The sequence below is a fragment of the Oncorhynchus mykiss genome, chromosome 30 (genome assembly GCF_013265735.2).
Source record: "Oncorhynchus mykiss isolate Arlee chromosome 30, USDA_OmykA_1.1, whole genome shotgun sequence".
In the NCBI taxonomy this organism is placed as follows: Eukaryota; Metazoa; Chordata; class Actinopteri; order Salmoniformes; family Salmonidae; genus Oncorhynchus; species Oncorhynchus mykiss.
The window spans coordinates 12,382,817-12,402,152 of NC_050570.1; the positions used below are offsets into that span (position 1 = coordinate 12,382,817).

The 19,336-nt window shown below is 43.3% G+C and overlaps 1 protein-coding gene across 9 annotated transcripts in view; it reads left to right on the plus strand.

Annotated features, from left to right (window-relative positions):
* Positions 1-18,987, plus strand: part of pot1 (protection of telomeres 1 homolog) — a 48,767-nt gene extending 29,780 nt beyond the window's left edge. For 5 of the 9 annotated variants that reach the window (XM_021598825.2, XM_021598823.2, XM_021598826.2 and 2 more), the window contains 13 exons: positions 295-425; positions 2,607-2,900; positions 3,729-3,884; positions 13,923-14,107; positions 14,217-14,296; positions 14,438-14,464; positions 15,303-15,459; positions 15,909-16,114; positions 16,384-16,519; positions 16,639-16,721; positions 17,697-17,791; positions 17,943-18,048; positions 18,597-18,850. In XM_021598825.2, the coding sequence (XP_021454500.2) occupies positions 295-425; positions 2,607-2,900; positions 3,729-3,884; positions 13,923-14,107; positions 14,217-14,296; positions 14,438-14,464; positions 15,303-15,459; positions 15,909-16,114; positions 16,384-16,519; positions 16,639-16,721; positions 17,697-17,791; positions 17,943-18,048; positions 18,597-18,742 (1,802 nt within the window). In that variant the 3' untranslated portion in view covers positions 18,743-18,850. Of the gene's footprint in view, positions 1-294; positions 426-2,606; positions 2,901-3,728; positions 3,885-13,922; positions 14,108-14,216; positions 14,297-14,437; positions 14,465-15,302; positions 15,460-15,908; positions 16,115-16,383; positions 16,520-16,638; positions 16,722-17,696; positions 17,792-17,942; positions 18,049-18,596 lie in introns of all 9 variants that reach the window. The other 4 variants (XM_036968596.1, XM_021598828.2, XR_005040859.1 and 1 more) reach the window with 3 other exon arrangements.
* The last annotated feature ends 349 nt before the right edge of the window (positions 18,988-19,336 follow it).

Here is a 19,336-nt window from a genome sequence, read left to right on the forward strand (position 1 = left end):
TAATCAGGTGTGCTTATCTGGGCTCTAAAATACATGTGTACCGTTGAGGGTATTCAAGGACCAGAGTTGAGAAACACTGCATTAGAAGGGCTTTTGTTGGGAGCATAAGAAGGTTGAGAACCTTGCCTTTTGAAAGCTGCGGTCAAAGTATGTTTAAAGCAAGCAATCATTTTGGGCTGTCTCAAATCACATTGCAATGAGATGTGCATACTAGGGCCCGTCTCAGTATTCAGCAGACCATAGGCCATATCTGGAATCTGATCTGACAGTGGTCCTGATTTCTATCCCCCATAGATTACTGCTCCACACTGAAGATTACAGACCAATCAAATCAAAAAGTGGGCTGTACCATCTTTTGTGACAAGCTCGAGGAACACCCTAAAATCTTCAAAATGGGAGACATCATACGCCTACACAGAGTCAAGGTAAATGTGTGATCAGCAGGTAGCCTATCAGTTAAGAGCTTTGGGCCAGCAACCGGAAGGTCGCTGGATCGAATCCCTGAGCTGACTAGGTGAACAATTTGTCAATGTACCCTTGAACAAGGCACTTAACCCTAATTGCTCCTGTAAGTTGCTCTGGATAAGACCGTCTGCTAAATGACTAAAATGTAAATGAGTGATGCTGAGAATCAGATTTTTCACTTTTTAAAATGTATGCCAAACAAGAACCAATGATTGCAAAGTTAAACAAACCATAAGGACGACTTTTTTGTTGTTGTACTTTTACCCCTTTTTGTGATATCCAATTGGCAGTTAGTCTTGTCCCATCGCTGCAACTCCCCTACAGACTCGGGAGAGGTGAAGGTTGAGAGCCATGCGTCATCTGAAACATGACCCTGCCAAGCCGCACTGCTTGATTAACCCGGAAGATAGCCACACCAATGTGTCGGGAGAAAACACCAGCCCATCTGGCGACCAGAGTCAGCTTGCAGGTGCCCGGCCCGCCACAAGGAGTTGCTAGAGCAGGATGGGACCAGGAAATCCCGGCCGCAAACCCTCCCCTAACCCGGAAGATGCTGGGCCAATTGTGCGCCGCCTCATGGGTCTCTCGGTCACGGCCAGCTGTTACACGGCCTGGGATCGAACCCAGGTCTGTAGTGACGACTCAAGCACTGCGATGCAGTGCCTTACACCATGCCCAAACCGGACACGCGCGCAGATTGATTTTGTCCCCCCACACCAAACGAGATCACGACATGCAGGTTGAAATATCAAAACAAACTCTGAACCGATTATATTATTTTGGGGACAGGTCGAAAAGCATTAAACATTCATGGCAATTTACAGTGCCTTGCGAAAGTATTCGGCCCCCTTGAACTTTGCGACCTTTTGCCACATTTCAGGCTTCAAACATAAAGATATAAAACTGTATTTTTTTGTGAAGAATCAACAACAAGTGGGACACAATCATGAAGTGGAACGACATTTATTGGATATTTCAAACTTTTTTTAACAAATCAAAAACTGAAAAATTGGGCGTACAAAATTATTCAGCCCCTTTACTTTCAGTGCAGCAAACTCTCTCCAGAAGTTCAGTGAGGATCTCTGAATGATCCAATGTTGACCTAAATGACTAATGATGATAAATACAATCCACCTGTGTGTAATCAAGTCTCTGTATAAATGCACCTGCACTGTGATAGTCTCAGAGGTCCGTTAAAAGCGCTGAGAGCATCATGAAGAACAAGGAACACACCAGGCAGGTCCGAGATACTGTTGTGAAGAAGTTTAAAGCCGGATTTGGATCATTAGTCATTTAGGTCAACATTGGCCTGGGATATAAACATTGAGTTGTTGTTTTACCTTCAATGCACAAGGTCCTATACTCCAACAATTAATCCACACATAAAACGGTCAACCGAATTGTTTCTAGTCATTTCTCCTCCTTCCAGGCTTTTTCTTTTTTGGACTTTATATGGCGATTGGCATCTAACCTTTTCTAATAAGGTGTATCACCACAACTGACCGACCGACCTCAGTTCATCTTTCAATCACCCACGTGGGTATAACCAATGAGGAGATGGCATGTGGGTATATGCTTCGATAAACCAATAAGGAGATGGGAGAGGCAGGACTTGCAAGGCGTTCAGTGTCACAAATAGAACTGACTTCTATTCTATTTTAGAGCATGGTAACGCAGACGCTTGTTGGCGCGCGCGAGCATGTGTAAATTGTGTGGTCTGAATGTTAGACCCCTGCACCACTCGGGAGGCCACACAGACAACTTTAACTGAACAGTTTACAAAAACACATTTCCTTGAAGAGCAGTGCAGATGCAACGTTTTGTAACAGAATAACAGTTTGTGCAGTTGGTGCCGTCATTCTGTTACCAAACTTTGCATCTGTAAAATTTTCTGTGGAAATTATGAAAGGTCATCCTTGAGCGTAGAGTTGGATGGTTTGTTTAACTTTGCAATCATTGGTTTTTGTTTGACATTATTTTAAAGTGAGAAATCTTAGTCTCAGCATCACTCTTACTGTGGACTTGCCCAAGATTGATTCTGACCTTATTGTAATTTGAAATGAACTGATATTTAGAATGTGAGCCTTGCTGAAATGTTTGAGGTTATCCAGTCACAAAGCTCAAATCTCTTTCTCTCTCAGACCCAGCTTTTTAATGGAGCCATTAGCCTTTTGACCAGCCATGGTTTCTCTGTGGTCACCTTTGATGGAATGGTAGGCAGTCCCGTGGTCCCTCGTACCTCCAGCGAGTCCTTCAAATTTGGGGAGGAAGACTGCCAGGTCGTGGAGGCCCTGCGCACATGGGCGGCCAACCAGTCTCTGGTTCCTGCCCAGCCCTGTGTACCCCTGTCGGCAGTACAGCCCAAGACTTACTTTGACCTGACCTGCCAACTGCTGGCTAAAGCCCCTGTGGACAGCAGCTGCACCCTGTTGAAGGTAAGAACCATGAAGAACCTTTTTCCACTTCTTTAGCGACTGTATTGAATCCGTTAGCTAGGAAACTCTGGAAATCCAGTGGAAAATGTGATATTTTGGTCGTCGGATTGCTACCTTGGTGTACAGTGAATAAAAGGTTTGACATTTAGCAAAAGCATAATGATGAGAAAAACGTTTTCTGATTTAGGCTAGTGTGTGTCTTTGAGCATCCCTCTTAACAGTTTGTGGCAAAGGCGGGGAAGACGTTTTCTTTTTTCTTTTCTACTTATATCTGCGAGCACTTCATCTCCCTGCTTATACAGTTTGAAATATATATGAAGACGTAAAAAGACATGGGCTTAGTGCAATGATGCAGTTGTGAGTGTTGACACTTTATGCCAAAGAACATACTCATTATGAGGTAGGGACCGTGTCAACCCTCAGGTAATTTGTCCTCATTGGGATGCCACTCCACTCAGTTTAATAATAGTCATGTATGTTTACATAAGATCCTTATTGTGGGTAATGACGCAGTGATAAACCACAGAATTTGAGGCTCATGACCCTCCTGTGTTGGGATGGCAACATGACATTAGATTACTAGTGCCTGGGGGGCCATCTTGTGATTCCCTCCTTTTTATTTGTTCTCACTTTGTAGCGCATTCTTTCCATTATTACATTTTTTACACTTAGACATTTTGTATGGCAGTTGACAACTTGAGTCGTTGACTTGTTTTGTACTTGTTTTGTTCTGTTGTCTTCCTCTTCGGTTTTAGGCTCTCCGTCTTGTTCACTCTTTCTCTCTCCCTCTGTGTAAGTTAATAATGATCAACCTTTTTCTTTCTCCAGGTTTGGGACGGATCAAAGTGCCCTCACCCCCTGCTAGATGTATTTGTGGAGCCCAACACTCTTGAAGGATGTCCCACGTTGTCCAAGGACATGGCAAACCTCACAGCCAACGTATTGGTCTACGACAACCATGTAGAGGTCGCCCGGCAGTTTAAGGTGAGAGGTCACAGACTGTTGCTCAGCAATGTGGGACTGAAAACCACATCAGGTACTTTGTGCTCATCGTCAATCCAATGGTTTGTCTTTGAAATGCAGGCCTACCAGTCCGTGACGGTAGGCTACATGGCTGTGTGAGAGATCGGGAGGGAAGGTAAAAAAAATAATAAAGCATTAGTGCCCTGTCACTACATCAACACCTGAAGGTTTTACCACGGGCTATTTCTGCTGCGTCGTGCCCTAATTCAACGACGCAGTCTCTCTCTCTCTCGCTCTCTCTCCTGTCTCTCTGTCTGTCTCTCTCTCTCTCTCTCTCTCTCTGTCTCTGTCTCTGTCTCTGTCTCTGTCTCTGTCTCTGTCTCTCTCTCTCTCTCTCTCTCTCTCTCTGTCTCTCTCTCGGTCTGTCTCTCTCTCTCCTCTCTCCTCTCTCTCTCCTCTCTCTGTCTCTCTCTCTCCTCTCTCTCCTCTCTCTCTCTCTCTCTCTCTCTCCTCTGTCTCTCTGTCTCTCTGTCTCTCTCTCTCTCCTCTCTCTCTGTCTCTCTCTCTCTCTCGTCTTCTAATAGTTCACTGTGTTCTCCTTCAAAATACAAACTCTTGAGTTCTTTGCTTTTTGCAGCGCCTCAGGCAAATCTGTTTTACTTTCTTCCCCCTCATTTCCCCTGCTGACAATAATAACGATGAATATTTAAAATGCTACAATATGCATTGCTTTCTCACACGTTCCATTTCTTACTCTCTCCTTCTCCACCCTTCCTGAATGTATAATTCCGTCTTTCTGCTTGACAGAAGCAGCAAAGCTTTGATCCTCTGCCTTAGCGATCATCCTTATCAGTGGAGATAGGCGCTATTAGCATATGGTTGCGTGATTGCATAATTTGTTAACCCACTCCGACAAGATTCCTCTTATCACCAGGGTGGCCTGTCCACACCCACTCAACATCTCATCTGTAGGACTCATTGGGGTCATCTGTAGGACTCATTGGGGTCATCTGTAGGACTCATCGGGGTCATCTCCATCAACAACCCCTAGCCTAGACCAATGCATTGAGTAATATGTTGTGTTATGTGTAGTCAATCCTCTCTTGATTAAGAAGAAGCAGTTTCACATTGTGCTATTTTATTAAGGATGATAAGACAAAACCTTTCTGTCACAAAGGAAAACAATACTCTGCTTTTACCAAACTGTGCAAACTACCCATTTTGCCAAACTCCGTAGAATACAGGTACGACCTACATTATGTATGTACAGTATCACAAGCTTAAAAGTCAATCATAACTCCCATCTAACATGAATTTGTATCATGGAGTTTGACATACATTTGATTTTGGACCACTCATGACTTCTGTCCACTAGCCTACCTGTCCTTCATCATGGATAAACATTACTGTGTGACAGCAGAGAGATGACCTATGCTACACACACAATAATTTAGCTGCACCTGCTAAAACATCTGCTAAACTGTGTATGCAACCAATAAACGTTCATTTGATACACACATGCACAAACAAATCCTATGTGGATACATGACTAAAAAGTTCCACAATTTTGAGAATTTCAGTGTTTTGTTTGTAACTGGGAGAAAAAAACGTCAAAACAAAATGTTATCCTCCTTTTTTTATATACTGTAAGACTATTGATTTTGTCTTCACACATTCTCCAGTTATTTCAGACTTCCTCTGATTAGGTGGAATACAGTACTTAATATCATAGCCTCTTAAACGAAAGAGGATTTATTTGACAGGAGTCATTTAATGCTTATCAATCAATTCACCCTCCTAAATAAAGGTTTTTCAGGGCAGATGAGTGTGAAAATAGAAATGTTTCCCCATTTATCAATCTCCTCTGGCGAATCGTCAGTAATAGTGTGTGAAATTGGCAGAGCCGGCTTTTGAGAAGACGGCTAGTTAGAGAAGAAAGGAGGTTATTAGGATAACGGAAAATGAGAGAGTGGGGGAATTGGGAGGGGAGGAGAAGGAGAAGTGCCCAATCGATCCGCCTCCGTCATGGTTTCCCTGTGGTCACCCTCACAGCATGGTGTCTCTGAGACACACACACACACTCGCCACTGCTAAAACCGCAGGGTGCTTTCAGTTGCGGTCTGGATACCACATTCTGTTCTTCACACACTCAAACAGATATATGACTACACAGTGAGACATTATGGGGCCTGTAGCTTTCAATGGCGCTGTTAACACACTCTTATTGACCCCTACGCATTCATCATAGAGCACACAACTGATACGTCATCACTCTACTTCTTATGCATTGTAGACCATATACACGGGGGTATCTGGTTTCTAATACGTGTCACCCACTTTTCAACATGTACAGTACATTGAGTTATGCATGCAGGGGACTGGCAGATCTTTTGTGCTTTGTCTGAAGTGCAGGACAGATTGGATGCCCAGCTTCATTAATTCACTGGTAAGGGTCCAATGACATTGACCACAAAGTCATGATACTGTGGGATCATGCAAATCCAGCTGTATCTTTCTACGTCTTTAGACCAGAAGGGGAACATGCCGTGTCAGACCCGAAAATGACATGGTATTATCCGGCATGGTCTGTTCCACTCTCATCTCTCTTTTTCTCTCCCTCTTACTGCACTTGTCCCATCCCTTTGCATCGGTTTCCTCTTTTCTAACATTCCCTTTGTCCCTTTCCATCTATCCCTCTGTCATTTCGTAAGTTTTCTCCCGAATCTCCCTTCATTTATCTTTATCAAGGCTGTATCACAACCGGCCGTGATTGGGAATCCCATAGGGCTACGCACAATTCACCCAGTGTCGTCTGGGTTTGGCCGATGTAGGCTGTCATCGTAAATAAGAATTTGTTTCTAACTGACTTGCCAAGTTAAATTTTAAAAAATAAAAAAAAATCAATGTTTGTCATCTCATGTCCCTTTCTCTCTTTCTCAGCACAAACTCTCACACAGATGCTAATGCTCAGCTCTGGATCTCCCAATTTCCCTTTCTGCTGAAACCGCAAATGTCTTGGTACAATTCCTCCACATGCAAAACCTAGATATACAGTTGAAGTCGGAGGTTTACATACACTTAGGTTGAAGTAATTTAAAACTCGTTTTTCAACCACTCCACACATTTCTTGTTAACAATCTATAGTTTTGGCAAGTCGGTTAGTACATCTACTTTGTGCATGCCACAAGTCATTTTTCTAACAATTGTTTACAGACAGATAATTTCACTTATAATTCACTGTATCACAATTCCAGTGGGTCAGAAGTTTACATGCACTAAGTTGACTGTGTCTTTAAACAGCTTGGAATATTCCAGAAAATTATGTCATGGCTTTAGAAGCTTCTGATAGGCTAATTGACATCATTTGAGTCAGTTGGAGGTGTACCTGTGGATGTATTTCAAGGCCTACCTTCAAACTCAGTGCCTCTTTGCTTGACATCATGGGAAAAGCAGAAGAAATCAGCCAAGACCTCAGAAAAAAAACATTGTAGACCTCCACAAGTCTGGTTCATCATTTGGAGTAATTTCTAAATGCCTGAAGGTACCACATTCATCTGTACAAACAATAGTACGCACGTATAAAAACCATGGGACCACGCAGCCGTCATACCGCTCAGCAAGGAAACGGATTCTGTCTCCTAGAGATCAACTTACTTTGGTGCGAAAAGTGCAAATCAATCCCAGAACAACAGAAAAGGACCTTGTAAAATGCTGGAGGAAACGGGTACAAAAGTATCTATATCCGCAGTAAAACAAGTCCTATATCGACATAACCTGAAAGGACGCTCAGCAAGGATGAAGCCACTCCTCCAAAACTGGCATAAAAATGCCAGACTACAGTTTGCAACTGCACATGGGGACAAAGATCACACTTTTTGGAGAAAAGTCCTCTGGTCTGATGAAACCAAAATAAAACTGTTTGGCCATAATGACCATTGTTATGTTTGGAGGAAAAAGGGGAGGCTTCTAAGCCGAAGAACACCATCCCAACCGTGAAGCACGGGTGGCAGCATCACAATGAACCTTCCAGGTACAACCCCAAATCTGTAAACACAGGCACCCTCATAGATATCATCCTAACCAACTTGCCCTCCAAATACACCTCTGCTGTCTTCAACCAAAATCTCAGCGATCACTGCCTCTGCCTGCATCCGTAATGGCTCTGCGGCCAAACAACCATCCTCTATCAGTGTCAAACGCTCCCTAAAAGAGTTCAGCGAGCAGGCCTTTCTAATCGACCTGGCCCGGGTATCCTGGAAGGATATTGACATCATCCCATCAGTAGAGGATGCCTGGTTATTCTTTAAAAGTGCCTTCCTCACCATCTTAGATAAGCGTCATGCTTATCATGTCATTCAAAAAATGTAGAACCAGGAACAGATATAGCCCTTGGTTCACTCCAGACCTGAATGCCATTTCGAATCCCACCGTACCTTCTCCGCTATGCAATCTGGTTTCAGGCTGGTCATGGGTGCACCTCAGCCACGCTCAAGGTCCTAAACGATATCATAACCACCATCGATAAGAGACAATACTGTGCAGCCGTATTCATCGACCTAGCCAAGGATTTCGACTCTGTCAATCACCACATTCTTATTGGCAGACTCTACAGCCTTGGTTTCTCAAATGACTGCCTCGCCTGGTTCACCAACTACTTCTCAGACCGAGTTCAGTGTGTGAAATCGGAGGGCCTGTTGTCTGGACCTCTGGCAGTCTCAATAGGGGTGCCACAGGGTTCTACTTAAATGCAAGTAAAACTAAATGCATGCTCTTCAACCGATCGTTGCCCGCCCGTCCAGCATCACTACTCTGGATCGTTCTGACTTAGAATATGTGGACAACTACAAATACCTAGGTGTCTGGTTAGATTGTAAACTCTCCTTCCAGACTCAAATTAAGCATCTCCAATCCAAAATTAAATCTGGAATCGGCTTCCTATTTAGCAAAAAAGCATCCTTCACTCATGCTGCCAAACACCCTCGTAAAACTGACCATCCTACCGATCCTCGACTTTGGCGATGTAATTTACAAAATAGCCTCAAAACACTCTACTCAACAAACTGGATGCAGTCTATCACAGTGCCATCCGTTTAGTTACCAAAGCCTCATATTGTCCACCACTGCGACCTGTACGCTCTTGTTGGCTGGCCCTCGCTTCATACTCGTCGCCAAACCCACTGGCTCCAAGTCATCTACAAGTCTTTGCTAGGTAAAGCCCCGCCTTATCTCAGCTCACTGGTCACCATTGCAGCACCCACCCATAGCACGCACTCCAGCAGGTATATTTCATTGGTCATCCCCAAACCCAATTTCTCCTTTGGCTGCCTTTCCTTCCACTTCTCTGCTGCCAATGACTGGAACAAACTTCAAAAATCATTGAAGCTGGAGTCTCATATCTCCCTCACTAACTTTAAGCACCAGCTGTCAGAGCAGCTCACAGATCACTGCACCTGTACATAGCCCATCTGTAAATAGCCCATCCAACTACCTCATCCCCATACTGTATTTATTTATTTATTTATCTTGCTCCTTTGCACCCCAGTATCTCTACTTGCACATTCATCTTTTGCACATCTATCACTCCAGTGTATAATTGCTATATTGTAATTACTTCGCCGCCATGGCCTATTTATTGCCTATATATGCATAGAGACCTTTTCTACTGTATTATTGACTGTATGTTTGTTTATTTTATGTTGTTGTTTGTGTGGCACTGCTTTGCTTTATCTTGTCCAGGTCGCAGTTGTAAATGACAACTTGTTCTCAACTAACTTAACTGGTTAAATAAAGGTGAAATAAAAATTAATCAAATAAAAAAAATGTTGTGGGGGTGCTTTGCTGCAGGAGGGACGGGTGCACTTCACAAAATAGATGGCCTCATGAGGAAGGAAAATTATGTGGATATATTGAAGCAACATCTCAAGACATCAGTCAGGAAGTTAAAGCTTGGTCGCAAATGGATCTTCCAAATGGACAATGACCCCAAGCATACTTCCAAAGTTGTGGCAAAATGGCTTAAGGACAACAAAGTCAATATATCGGAGTGGCCATCACAAAGCCCCGACCTCAATCCTATAGAAAATTTGTGGGCAGAACTGAAAAAGTGTGTGCGAACAAGGAGGCCTACAAACCTGACTCTGTTACACCAGCTCTGTCAGGAGGAATGGGCCAAAATTCACTCAACTTATTGTGGGAAGCTTGTGGAAGGCCATCTGAAACGTTTGACCCAAGTTAAACAATTGAAAGTTAATGCTACCAAATACTAATTAATTGTATGTAAACTTCTGACCCACTGGGAATGTGATGAATGACATTAAAGTGAAATAAATCATTCTCTACTATTATTTTGACATTTCACATTCTTAAAATAAAGTGGTGATCCTAACTGACCAAAGTTGGAATATTTACTACGATTAAATGTGTTAAGGGGGGAAAAAAGTGCATGTAAACTCCCGACTTCAACTGTTTGTGTGTGTGTGTATTATTATTATTATTATTATTATTATACCTTTATTTAACTAGGCAAGTCAGTTAAGAACAAATTCTTATTTTCAATGATGGCCTAGGAACAGTGGGTTAACTGCCTTGTTCAGGGGCAGAACGACAGATTTGTACTTTGTCAGCTCGGGATTTGAACTCGCAACCTTTCGTTTACTAGTCCAACACTCTAACCACTAGGCCGCCACCCCAAAATGTATAGATACTTTTGGATTCAACTTATTCTAAATAAACTGGAAAGGTGTTGGTTATGTCCATTTGCTTTTAGTAAGAAAATAGGCAGAGTAGAGTCCCTTAATAGTTAGTGACCTTCCATGTGTATGTATAGACACTTACACATACAGAGGACAATCTATGGTGATTATTTACAGCTGACCCTGCACTTACTGGATGCAGTTCCTCCTCCCCCACACCCCTTGCCCTTGCTTCCTGTTTGTTGAACACAGTATATGATGGTGAAAATGAGATTAACGCTGTGGTTGAAAGTCTCCCCGTAAAGTACAGAAGTGTCAGACGCCATTTCTCCTCATGCTTTAAAAAGCAATTGCGCATGGCGAGAGCATTCTGAGAAAGAATAACGTTCACACTTCTGCTTCATTACTCCGCTCGCTCCCCTTGCCTGCGAAAACATGATCTGCCATGCTCGCCTTCTGTGAGGAGGCATTTTTAACCCAATGCCATTTTTAGAGTTATTTTAAGGGGGAAAAAATGACAAATTGGGAGCGCTGCTTTGCATAGGTCTGTGTTCATATAAATAGCCCCATTTGTAAGTGAACCCTGGTGTCTGGACCAAGAGAGGTCGCGGTGTCATTGAAGCACCTGGATTCCAGATTCCTATCATTGCTGTTTTGAATAACGGTCCTTATTAATCATTTTGGGGATGATTATTGACATCATTAGAATTGCTATGTGAAGAGTAGAACTCAAAACTGGACCTAGTTCCATTGGTGTGCTCCCAGAATGCAACTCTCCTAGTAGTTGTATCCTTTCTTGACTCAGGTTGTCTCAAGTTGAGGATTTCAGTCCCATTCTCACACCGGTGTTTTACCTCACCCTGGGTTTCTGAGATTGCATTAAACCGTGTCAGTTACGTGACTGGGTGCGTGGACAACTTTAAACATGTGGTCTGCTCTACAGTGGGAATAAACTGCCTCCTCTATGTAAATGTCCCACCACTTTAGGCTTCATAGACTGCATGTTGACCAGAGAGATGACTTTCTGTCTGTGGATAGTTAGGCCCATCCCCCATACTGTACCACTGTGGCCTCTTGGCTAGCCACACATCTTGTCATCTGTTATTCATGAAGTGCGAGATAAATACAAGAGCGAGACAGGGCAGCTGTGCTGTCTGAACACACTTGCGTGGCTAACCAACACCACAAGATGGTGTTAGGCTGCTGAGCTAAAGCCTAGGCATTAGTTCAGGGAGTCTACACAAGTCTTCAGGTCTCACACAAGGTTACTTGTCAGATGAGCATGGTCTGAAACCACCTTCATTACTAAGGCAGCTCTTGTTAAAACAAAAAAAGTTGTTTCAATGCACTGTTTCCTCATTTGTTTTAATCTTGTATCTTAGGGAACACTTTGTCTGACTTTGTTTACCTTCCAGAAAAGTGTTAACAAAATGGCTGCCAAGAGCCCCAAACATTGTACTTTTAATCGAGGTGCTTAATCTCAATGAGCCACACTTATTGTGCTACTCCCCTTCCCCTCTCCTGTGAGTTTCCCCACTCCCCACCCACAACCCCTGAATCCTGTAACTGAGTAATGTCGGCTTTCTTTCTAGCTTCTGGTTCTAGTTTCCCTCTATTATAAAAAGACTGGTGTGAAATTGGGTTGTTGTTTTTTTTCTCTGCCAGGCGACTAAAGTTTGGTCTGGTTTATTGAGCCTGACTCGTTAAGAAACTGTAAAGCCGAAAGCAATCTTCTGAATTTGGAGAATCCTTTACTGAGCAATCATTGCGTCACTCGGAGAATGAGACACTGTTAGTCGGTGGGATCATGACGTTTGGTCACACAGACGCACTTGAACAAGTATTTTTGGGCGATGACTGTTAAAGCGGATAGAAAACGTCACCCTAATGCGTCAACAAAATATATCAGGAACCAGAGCTGTCACTGGCAGAAAGAGAGCCCCCATCGCTTGGCTCAGTATGTGTTCTCATTATAACCACACCTGGCTACTTTGGGCAGAGGATGGTAGATGTAATAGCTGTAGCAAGGCAGGAACAGCTTTGGGGTTAGCAGCAGGGCTGGGCTTGGCTGGCTTTGAACCAGAAGCATGCAGCATCACCCCCGTTTCGCTGAAGACTCACTGTCCTCCTGTGTTCTCTCACCAGTCTCTGAGCATTAATCATTTACTCTGCGGCTCTAACACCTGTTTCTATCTTTGGCATTTAAACACAAACAAAACTGTGGCCAACTCACAGAACTCTCAAATACTAAACATTGGACACCCCAATGTTGTTGATCTTTTCTTTTCTTTTTTTAATACTTAGGATATTGTGACAATGTTTCTGTGAAATGTCTTCAATGTGCTGCAATTTTGGTGCCCCCCCCCAGCACCATTATCAATCCCCTGTGCTCCAGTCAGCCCTGACTGATAGAATCTTCAGAACTGAGTGTTGCTCCAGAAAGGAAGGTTTTGGGAGACCATCAGGAACACCTTGCTTGCCTCTGTCTGCACATAAGGGAATGTCTTTGGGCTGTAGATGTTGCAGTTGAGTATAAAGAATGAATTGGACCATTTTCTTTTGCTGTTAGCTTTTTTCACCCTGTGGAGGATACTTCTAAGAATTGTATCTCACAATTCCATAAATGTTCTTTGGAATGCCTGCTTTGTGCAGTCGCTTTACAAAACAACTAAACAAGAACATGTTAAGGAAATGTATGCCGTCTTTTAAACATGGCCAGTGTTACTAGATAGGTACACGGTACTAGCCCATGTTGTGACCGGAAGCTGAACAAAGCCTCTGATGAGCAGTAGAGATAAACGGTGCTCCCCTACTACTCTACTACCCTGTACTCATGTGCTCTCACAGATAGAGCATGAGTGGGGAAGTCAGGTTCCTGTCACCCTGAAGCTGGTTTTGACCATAAAGCTCATCTGTTAAACATTCGGTTTAGCTGATTTAGCTGATGAGATATACTTGTTAAAAAACCTGATTTGTCTCGTATCATGGGAAAGGTTTAGATTTGGTACCATACCGCCCTCTTCTGGCTGCAAGTGTCAAATTAAACGGATGCATCCTGCTACTTGTTATTCAACAACAGTGAAATGATTCAATGACCTATGGGGAGCAGTACGATGTCTGGTGCTGATTTCCATCTGATGCGAAGACTGCAACTACATAAAAATACAAAATAAATACAATCGGCATTGCAAAAATTATACATTGGATGACTCAAATCCAAGGATCGTGAAACAGTAACTCACCTCATCAATTTCCAATATGCAGGTGCTATTTTGAACCAAAGCATTCAACATACTTCATTAGTTGAGAGGGGTTGGAGTGATACATACGTTTCTAACATGTCTTTGACCCCTCCTTCTCCTTCTAGCCCGGGTCATACCTTCGGATATACAACCTACACGCAGTTCCTGGGGCTAGTCGGTTGCCAAGCAACGACTCTGGCCAGTCTGATCAGACGGGACACCTGGGTTTCCACCTGCATGGGGGCACCTCATACGGCAGGGGGTTACGTGTGCTGCCTGAAGACAGCCCAGATATACTGGACCTCAAAAAGTAAGAGGGGGCTGTCTGCCAATTTGTGTTGTCACCTCATAAGGCCTAAATCATTGGCACTTCAAGCGAAAGTGTCCTATCTTTTAAGTTTATTTTCTCATTGTTTCAGGATCTTGGAGACATTCTCAGAGTCTGACATAAATGACTCGTCCATGTTTGAAGTCTGGAGTACACCACCAGAGTCTTTTGGTGTGTTGACATTTTTCACTGTGATGCCTATATGAACAACATCTCATTTTCCTGTTAATATTCCTTACAGTCATAATGGCTTGGAAGGCTGTGGTTTGGAGGAAACTTATGGCACCACATACGTTTCTGCTATCATTTTAGGTACTGCTCCAGATGAAATTGCTACAGGTATGAAATTAGAAGTATGGCGCTATTTTGTTACACTTGTGGACAAATTATAAGCTTATATAATTGTACAATATTAGGATGTGAGCAGAAAAATAAAGGTTTGAATCACATCTCAAGAAACAAAATCACTTCCCAGTTTAGACATAATTCACACACCCTGCCAGTACAAAATCACTTCCCAGTCTAGATGTAATCCACACCCTCAACCAGTACAATGGAAACTGGGTTCCTCCACTACTAATGTACATCCACATCTGTGATAGAAGTCTATGTCTTTGATTTGTTGCAGTCCTGTCTGACACTAGCTAGCAGATTGTGACGCGTTAATGTGCTGCTCCATTTGCTGTTACAGGATAGAGACGGCGTAGCACCGAGAATTTTTGGCCAACCTTAACTTTGACGATATTATCTTCGTTCTCGATTCGCCCAAATATATATCTCCGAAAATGTCTGTGTCCAGTTGTAAGTGGTTTGTTTGAATTTAGAAAATGCTCTGTTATTAAAATAAATAATTTGTTTTGCTCCATGACGTGATCCAACACAGTGAGAGAAGATTTGAAATAAAGATGGTGGCGTACACATTGTTGGATTACTTCATAGAGCAAAACATTAATTTGTTTTATTTTCTACATTCAAACGAACCAGCTGCGACTGGACATGGCCGTTTTAGAAGATGCATGTTAGAGTGAATCGAGAACTAAGATAGTATTGTTAAGGTTGGTGGAAAATTCTCTGCTACGCCAAACAGTACCTATCCCATAACGGCTAATGGAGAATCACATTAGCCCGTTACAATCTGCTAGCTACTCTGACACTTGTTGTATGTGTATTGGTGTAGAGAGGACGTGTGACCACACTGTGGAACAGGTGAGTCTGGCTGAAGTGAAGAGCAGAAGCCCCCCTCAGGTGTTCCACGTTCAGGTTCAGCTCAAGTCTTACCAGCCTCAGAGACTCTACCAGTCCCTGAAACTCTTCTGTCACAAGTGTAAAACCATGTGAGTTACTGCTATACACTGACAACCAAACACAAACATGCAAGACACAACATTTACTTGATTGTATTAGCTACATAGCTCCAATTGTGAGGTCATAGGTTATCCATGCTTCTTCATATACATACTTGCACATGTCTCTCTCAATCCATTGGGGACCCCAGGGTGTGCACAATTATCTAGTCCAGCACTAACACACCTGATTCAACTAATCACCAATCCTTTGATTAGTTTAAACAGATGTGTGCACTCTCTGGGTGTCAATCAGGTATTGTCCTTGCTATCTGGGATCCTTGTGACATCCTTACTCCATTTGAAGTTAATGTTTAAACATTTTTAAAAGTTAAGGACAAGGTTAGGGTTTAGGGTAGGGACGTCCTAGGATTCCAGACAGCAGTAATCAGTCAGGAATAGATTGAGAAACGATTGAGAAACTGCCCTGTACCTTTCAGACGGGACGTTCCTGATGATGTCACAGTGGAGGGCTTGTTCTCAGAAGCCCAGAAGGACGTTGGACCATGTAATAATGGTTACTGGACTCTGGTTCTGCCTCTCCCCAGAGAGCCTCCTTCTGAATCCCCCAGCCAGACCCTGACCCTTCTGATGTCCAGTCAGCTAATGGGAAACGGCAAGGCACAGGAGCTAATCTTCCTTATGGGTGCGAACCACACAACTGCCTTGTTACTATGGAGACACAGAGTGTTATCTGCATCTCTCTTCCTCTCATAGCCACAACCGTACAGACTTGAAACCTAGTAAAGAAACGCTATATAAATGCAATCTATTTATACTGAAAAACAGTGATGCGTGTCTTTTTTAGTGATACATTTCACGTCTACCTTCTAAAAGCTACTCTATGACAGTTTGATTCTATGTTTTACGCCAAAGGCTAAACTGTTAACCATTATTTTCTCTGCTTTCCCGTAGGGGCTACCTTGGAGGAGACGTGTCGGATAGCATCCGCGTACAGTAACATTGTGCCAGTGACATCACCACAAGGAACCATGACCCCGCTGGATCTCTCGGCTCCCTTCCTCTTCCGGGGCACGAAAAGATACTATGGGTCTGCACCTATCTTGAAAGTGACTGTCTTAGCCACATCTGACACAGGCCACATTTTGTCCATCAGTGTACTGAAATACACTAAAATGTGATGTGGGTTTTTATGCCTTTGTTTTTCAGATGCAAACAGTGCTCCCAACTAAAAGTGGGAGAATCATTGGGAGAAGGAGTAGAGGTTTGGGATGAGAAAAGTGTGGCAGACGGTATGGTGATCTCTTTCTCACTGTGTACACCTTTTAGGTGGTGGCGATTTAGTGTGGACCTGACCCCATCGTCATTTCTCCCTATTCACCCCTTGATCACATTAACCTCTTACCTGGGTCGTGTTCACAGGCAAAACCTCAGCAAAACATTTTGCAGTGGTAGGAAGATTATTTTCCATGCAATAAAAGTACAAGTTTAAGGACTTGAGTGACTTGAACACCTGTGACCTGGTCTTTGCGGAACATGAGCTACAATACACAGAGACAGGTCTCTCACGGTGACCTGGGTTTATGTTCTTGATGTTTTTTTTTAATGTAACTGCCTCTTCAGCTTTCATGGATATTCTGGCTCGGCTGGGTTTTCCATTTCACTGCTCTGTTGTGTCTGTGACGTCTCGGTTTGTTAATGCTATGGTCACTGCATTCGTTTTGATCATGTTAGGACTACCTTCATCCCTCTCTTTTCTTTTAAATGTACTGGCTATTCTTGATCTTCTCTCTGCACCATGCCCTCAGCTAGGGGAGGCTGGTGGGAGGAGCTCTAGGAGGAAGGGCTCATTGTAATTGCTGGAATGGAATGAATAGAACGGAGTCAAACATGGTTTCCGTATGTTTGTTGTGTTTGATACCATTCCATTTATTCCATTCGTCTTTAGAGTGAGTTCTCCTATAGCTCCTCCCACCAGCCTCTTCTAGTTGGACTGTATTGTCTTCTCTCTCCCTCTTGTTACTCGGCTCCTCCCCCTTTCCTGAACCCTCAGTTGTTTTGATCTTATGTCTCCAATCCACCGGCACTTTTAATGTTACGTCTGCTGTGTTTCTTTACTCCACCAATCCTCAGTTTTATGTTATGGCTTCCCTCCTTAGGTTGTAAAGTTACGCCTAGCGTCCGCTCCTGCCTCTGCTCAGGTCTCTCTCTTAAATCATGTGGTTTTAATGTTATGGCTCTCCTCTCGGCTCTCTTCCCTTGCCCAGCTCTCGGGGTGCAGCTGCTGCAGTATGGCCTACTGATGAAGCTTGAGCTGCAGGATGGCACTGGCTTCCTGGAGGCCCTGCTCTGGAGAGATGCAGTACGTGAGGGCATCCATATAAAGAGACAAGACAGACACAACACACTGAAATATTTTTCAACTTGGTGCCCATAGGTCTGCATGGGTATTTGGGCTCTATGTGTGTTGTATTCTTGTTGTCTAACTGGTAACGCCATTAACCCTATGGCAGGAATCCTTCTTCCACGTGTCAGCTGAGGACGCAGCAGCTGACCAGGAAGCACAAGACCGGGTCCAGGAAACCATGGACAGACTCTGCCCACCAGGGAGTAGTACGGGTAATCATATATTATTATAATAATAATAATAATAATATGCCATTTAGCAGACGCTTTTATCCAACCGACTTAGTCATGCATGCATACTAGCATGCTTCTAGCACTGTCCACGGATGTATCATTATCACATAAATAGACCTGTGAAGTGAGAATGTTTTTGTCAATATTTCAAGGGCAGAGATTTTAACCCCACATCAACAGTGGGCTCTAATGAAGCATTGACAAACAGCGCGTAGAGGTTTCCCATTAGTGAGCAATGAGGCTGGATGAGCTTCCAGGCAGATGGCCCCTCAGAGCGTGAATGCACTACAGCAATTGAGCAAGTAACTGGACAGCAATTAGTTTTCACATGTCCTCCTGAGCAGACTAGGCTAAAATATGTATTTAAGGATCTCAATTTGGTGTGTGTGTGCATGCATGTTTGTGTGGTGTATTTATGTTTTGTGTGGTGTATTTGTTTGTGTGGTGTATTTATGTTTTGTGTGGTGTATTTATGTTTTGTGTGGTGTATTTATGTCTGTCTGTGCCCTTTCCCTTCCTGTGCCCAGCGGAGAGGCCCTGGATGGACCTGTGTCTCAGTGCCTACACAGTGGAGGAGAACGGCCAGAGACGGGCCTGCTACCAGATCTGCCACACTGGTACCAGAGGCACTAACCCACATACACACCCTCACGCCACGCCTAGAGACACATAGCACTCAACCAACCAAAATATCATGCATATGCCAAATAGTAATTTGTGAATATTGTATACAGTTGTGTACCTCCAAATTAATAAAACAAATTATATTGGCTGAAATGTATCTGGCTTTGAGTGTCTCTGACCATTTCCTTTGTCATATTTCCTCCTTTGTACCAACATTTTATATGTTTTAAACTTTATTGAGAGTATGTGTAAACTCTGTTTTCCCCTTCTTAGAAATAAATTATGTGAAAATTATTTGTATTGTCAATTTGAATTTAACCATGGCATTTTCATTGTCTACATCCCTCAAACTCAATTCCACTGCATTAGAGTTCCCCTCTAATCAGGGACTGGTTTAGACCTGAGACCAGGTGTGGGTGCAATTCATTATCTGGTAGAACAGAACCAGCAGGCTCCGGGCCTCATAGGGTAAGAGTTGAATACTCTACATCAGCTATTCCCCAACTGGGGGTACACGCAATACAGTCAGGGCTGCGCCAAATAAAAATGTGATTCACATTTTCAAACAGTACATTTAGATTTTCCAACGGGGCTATACATTTTGGTGACTAACGTAGCTGCTTCTCATTCCGTTTGCTCGAAA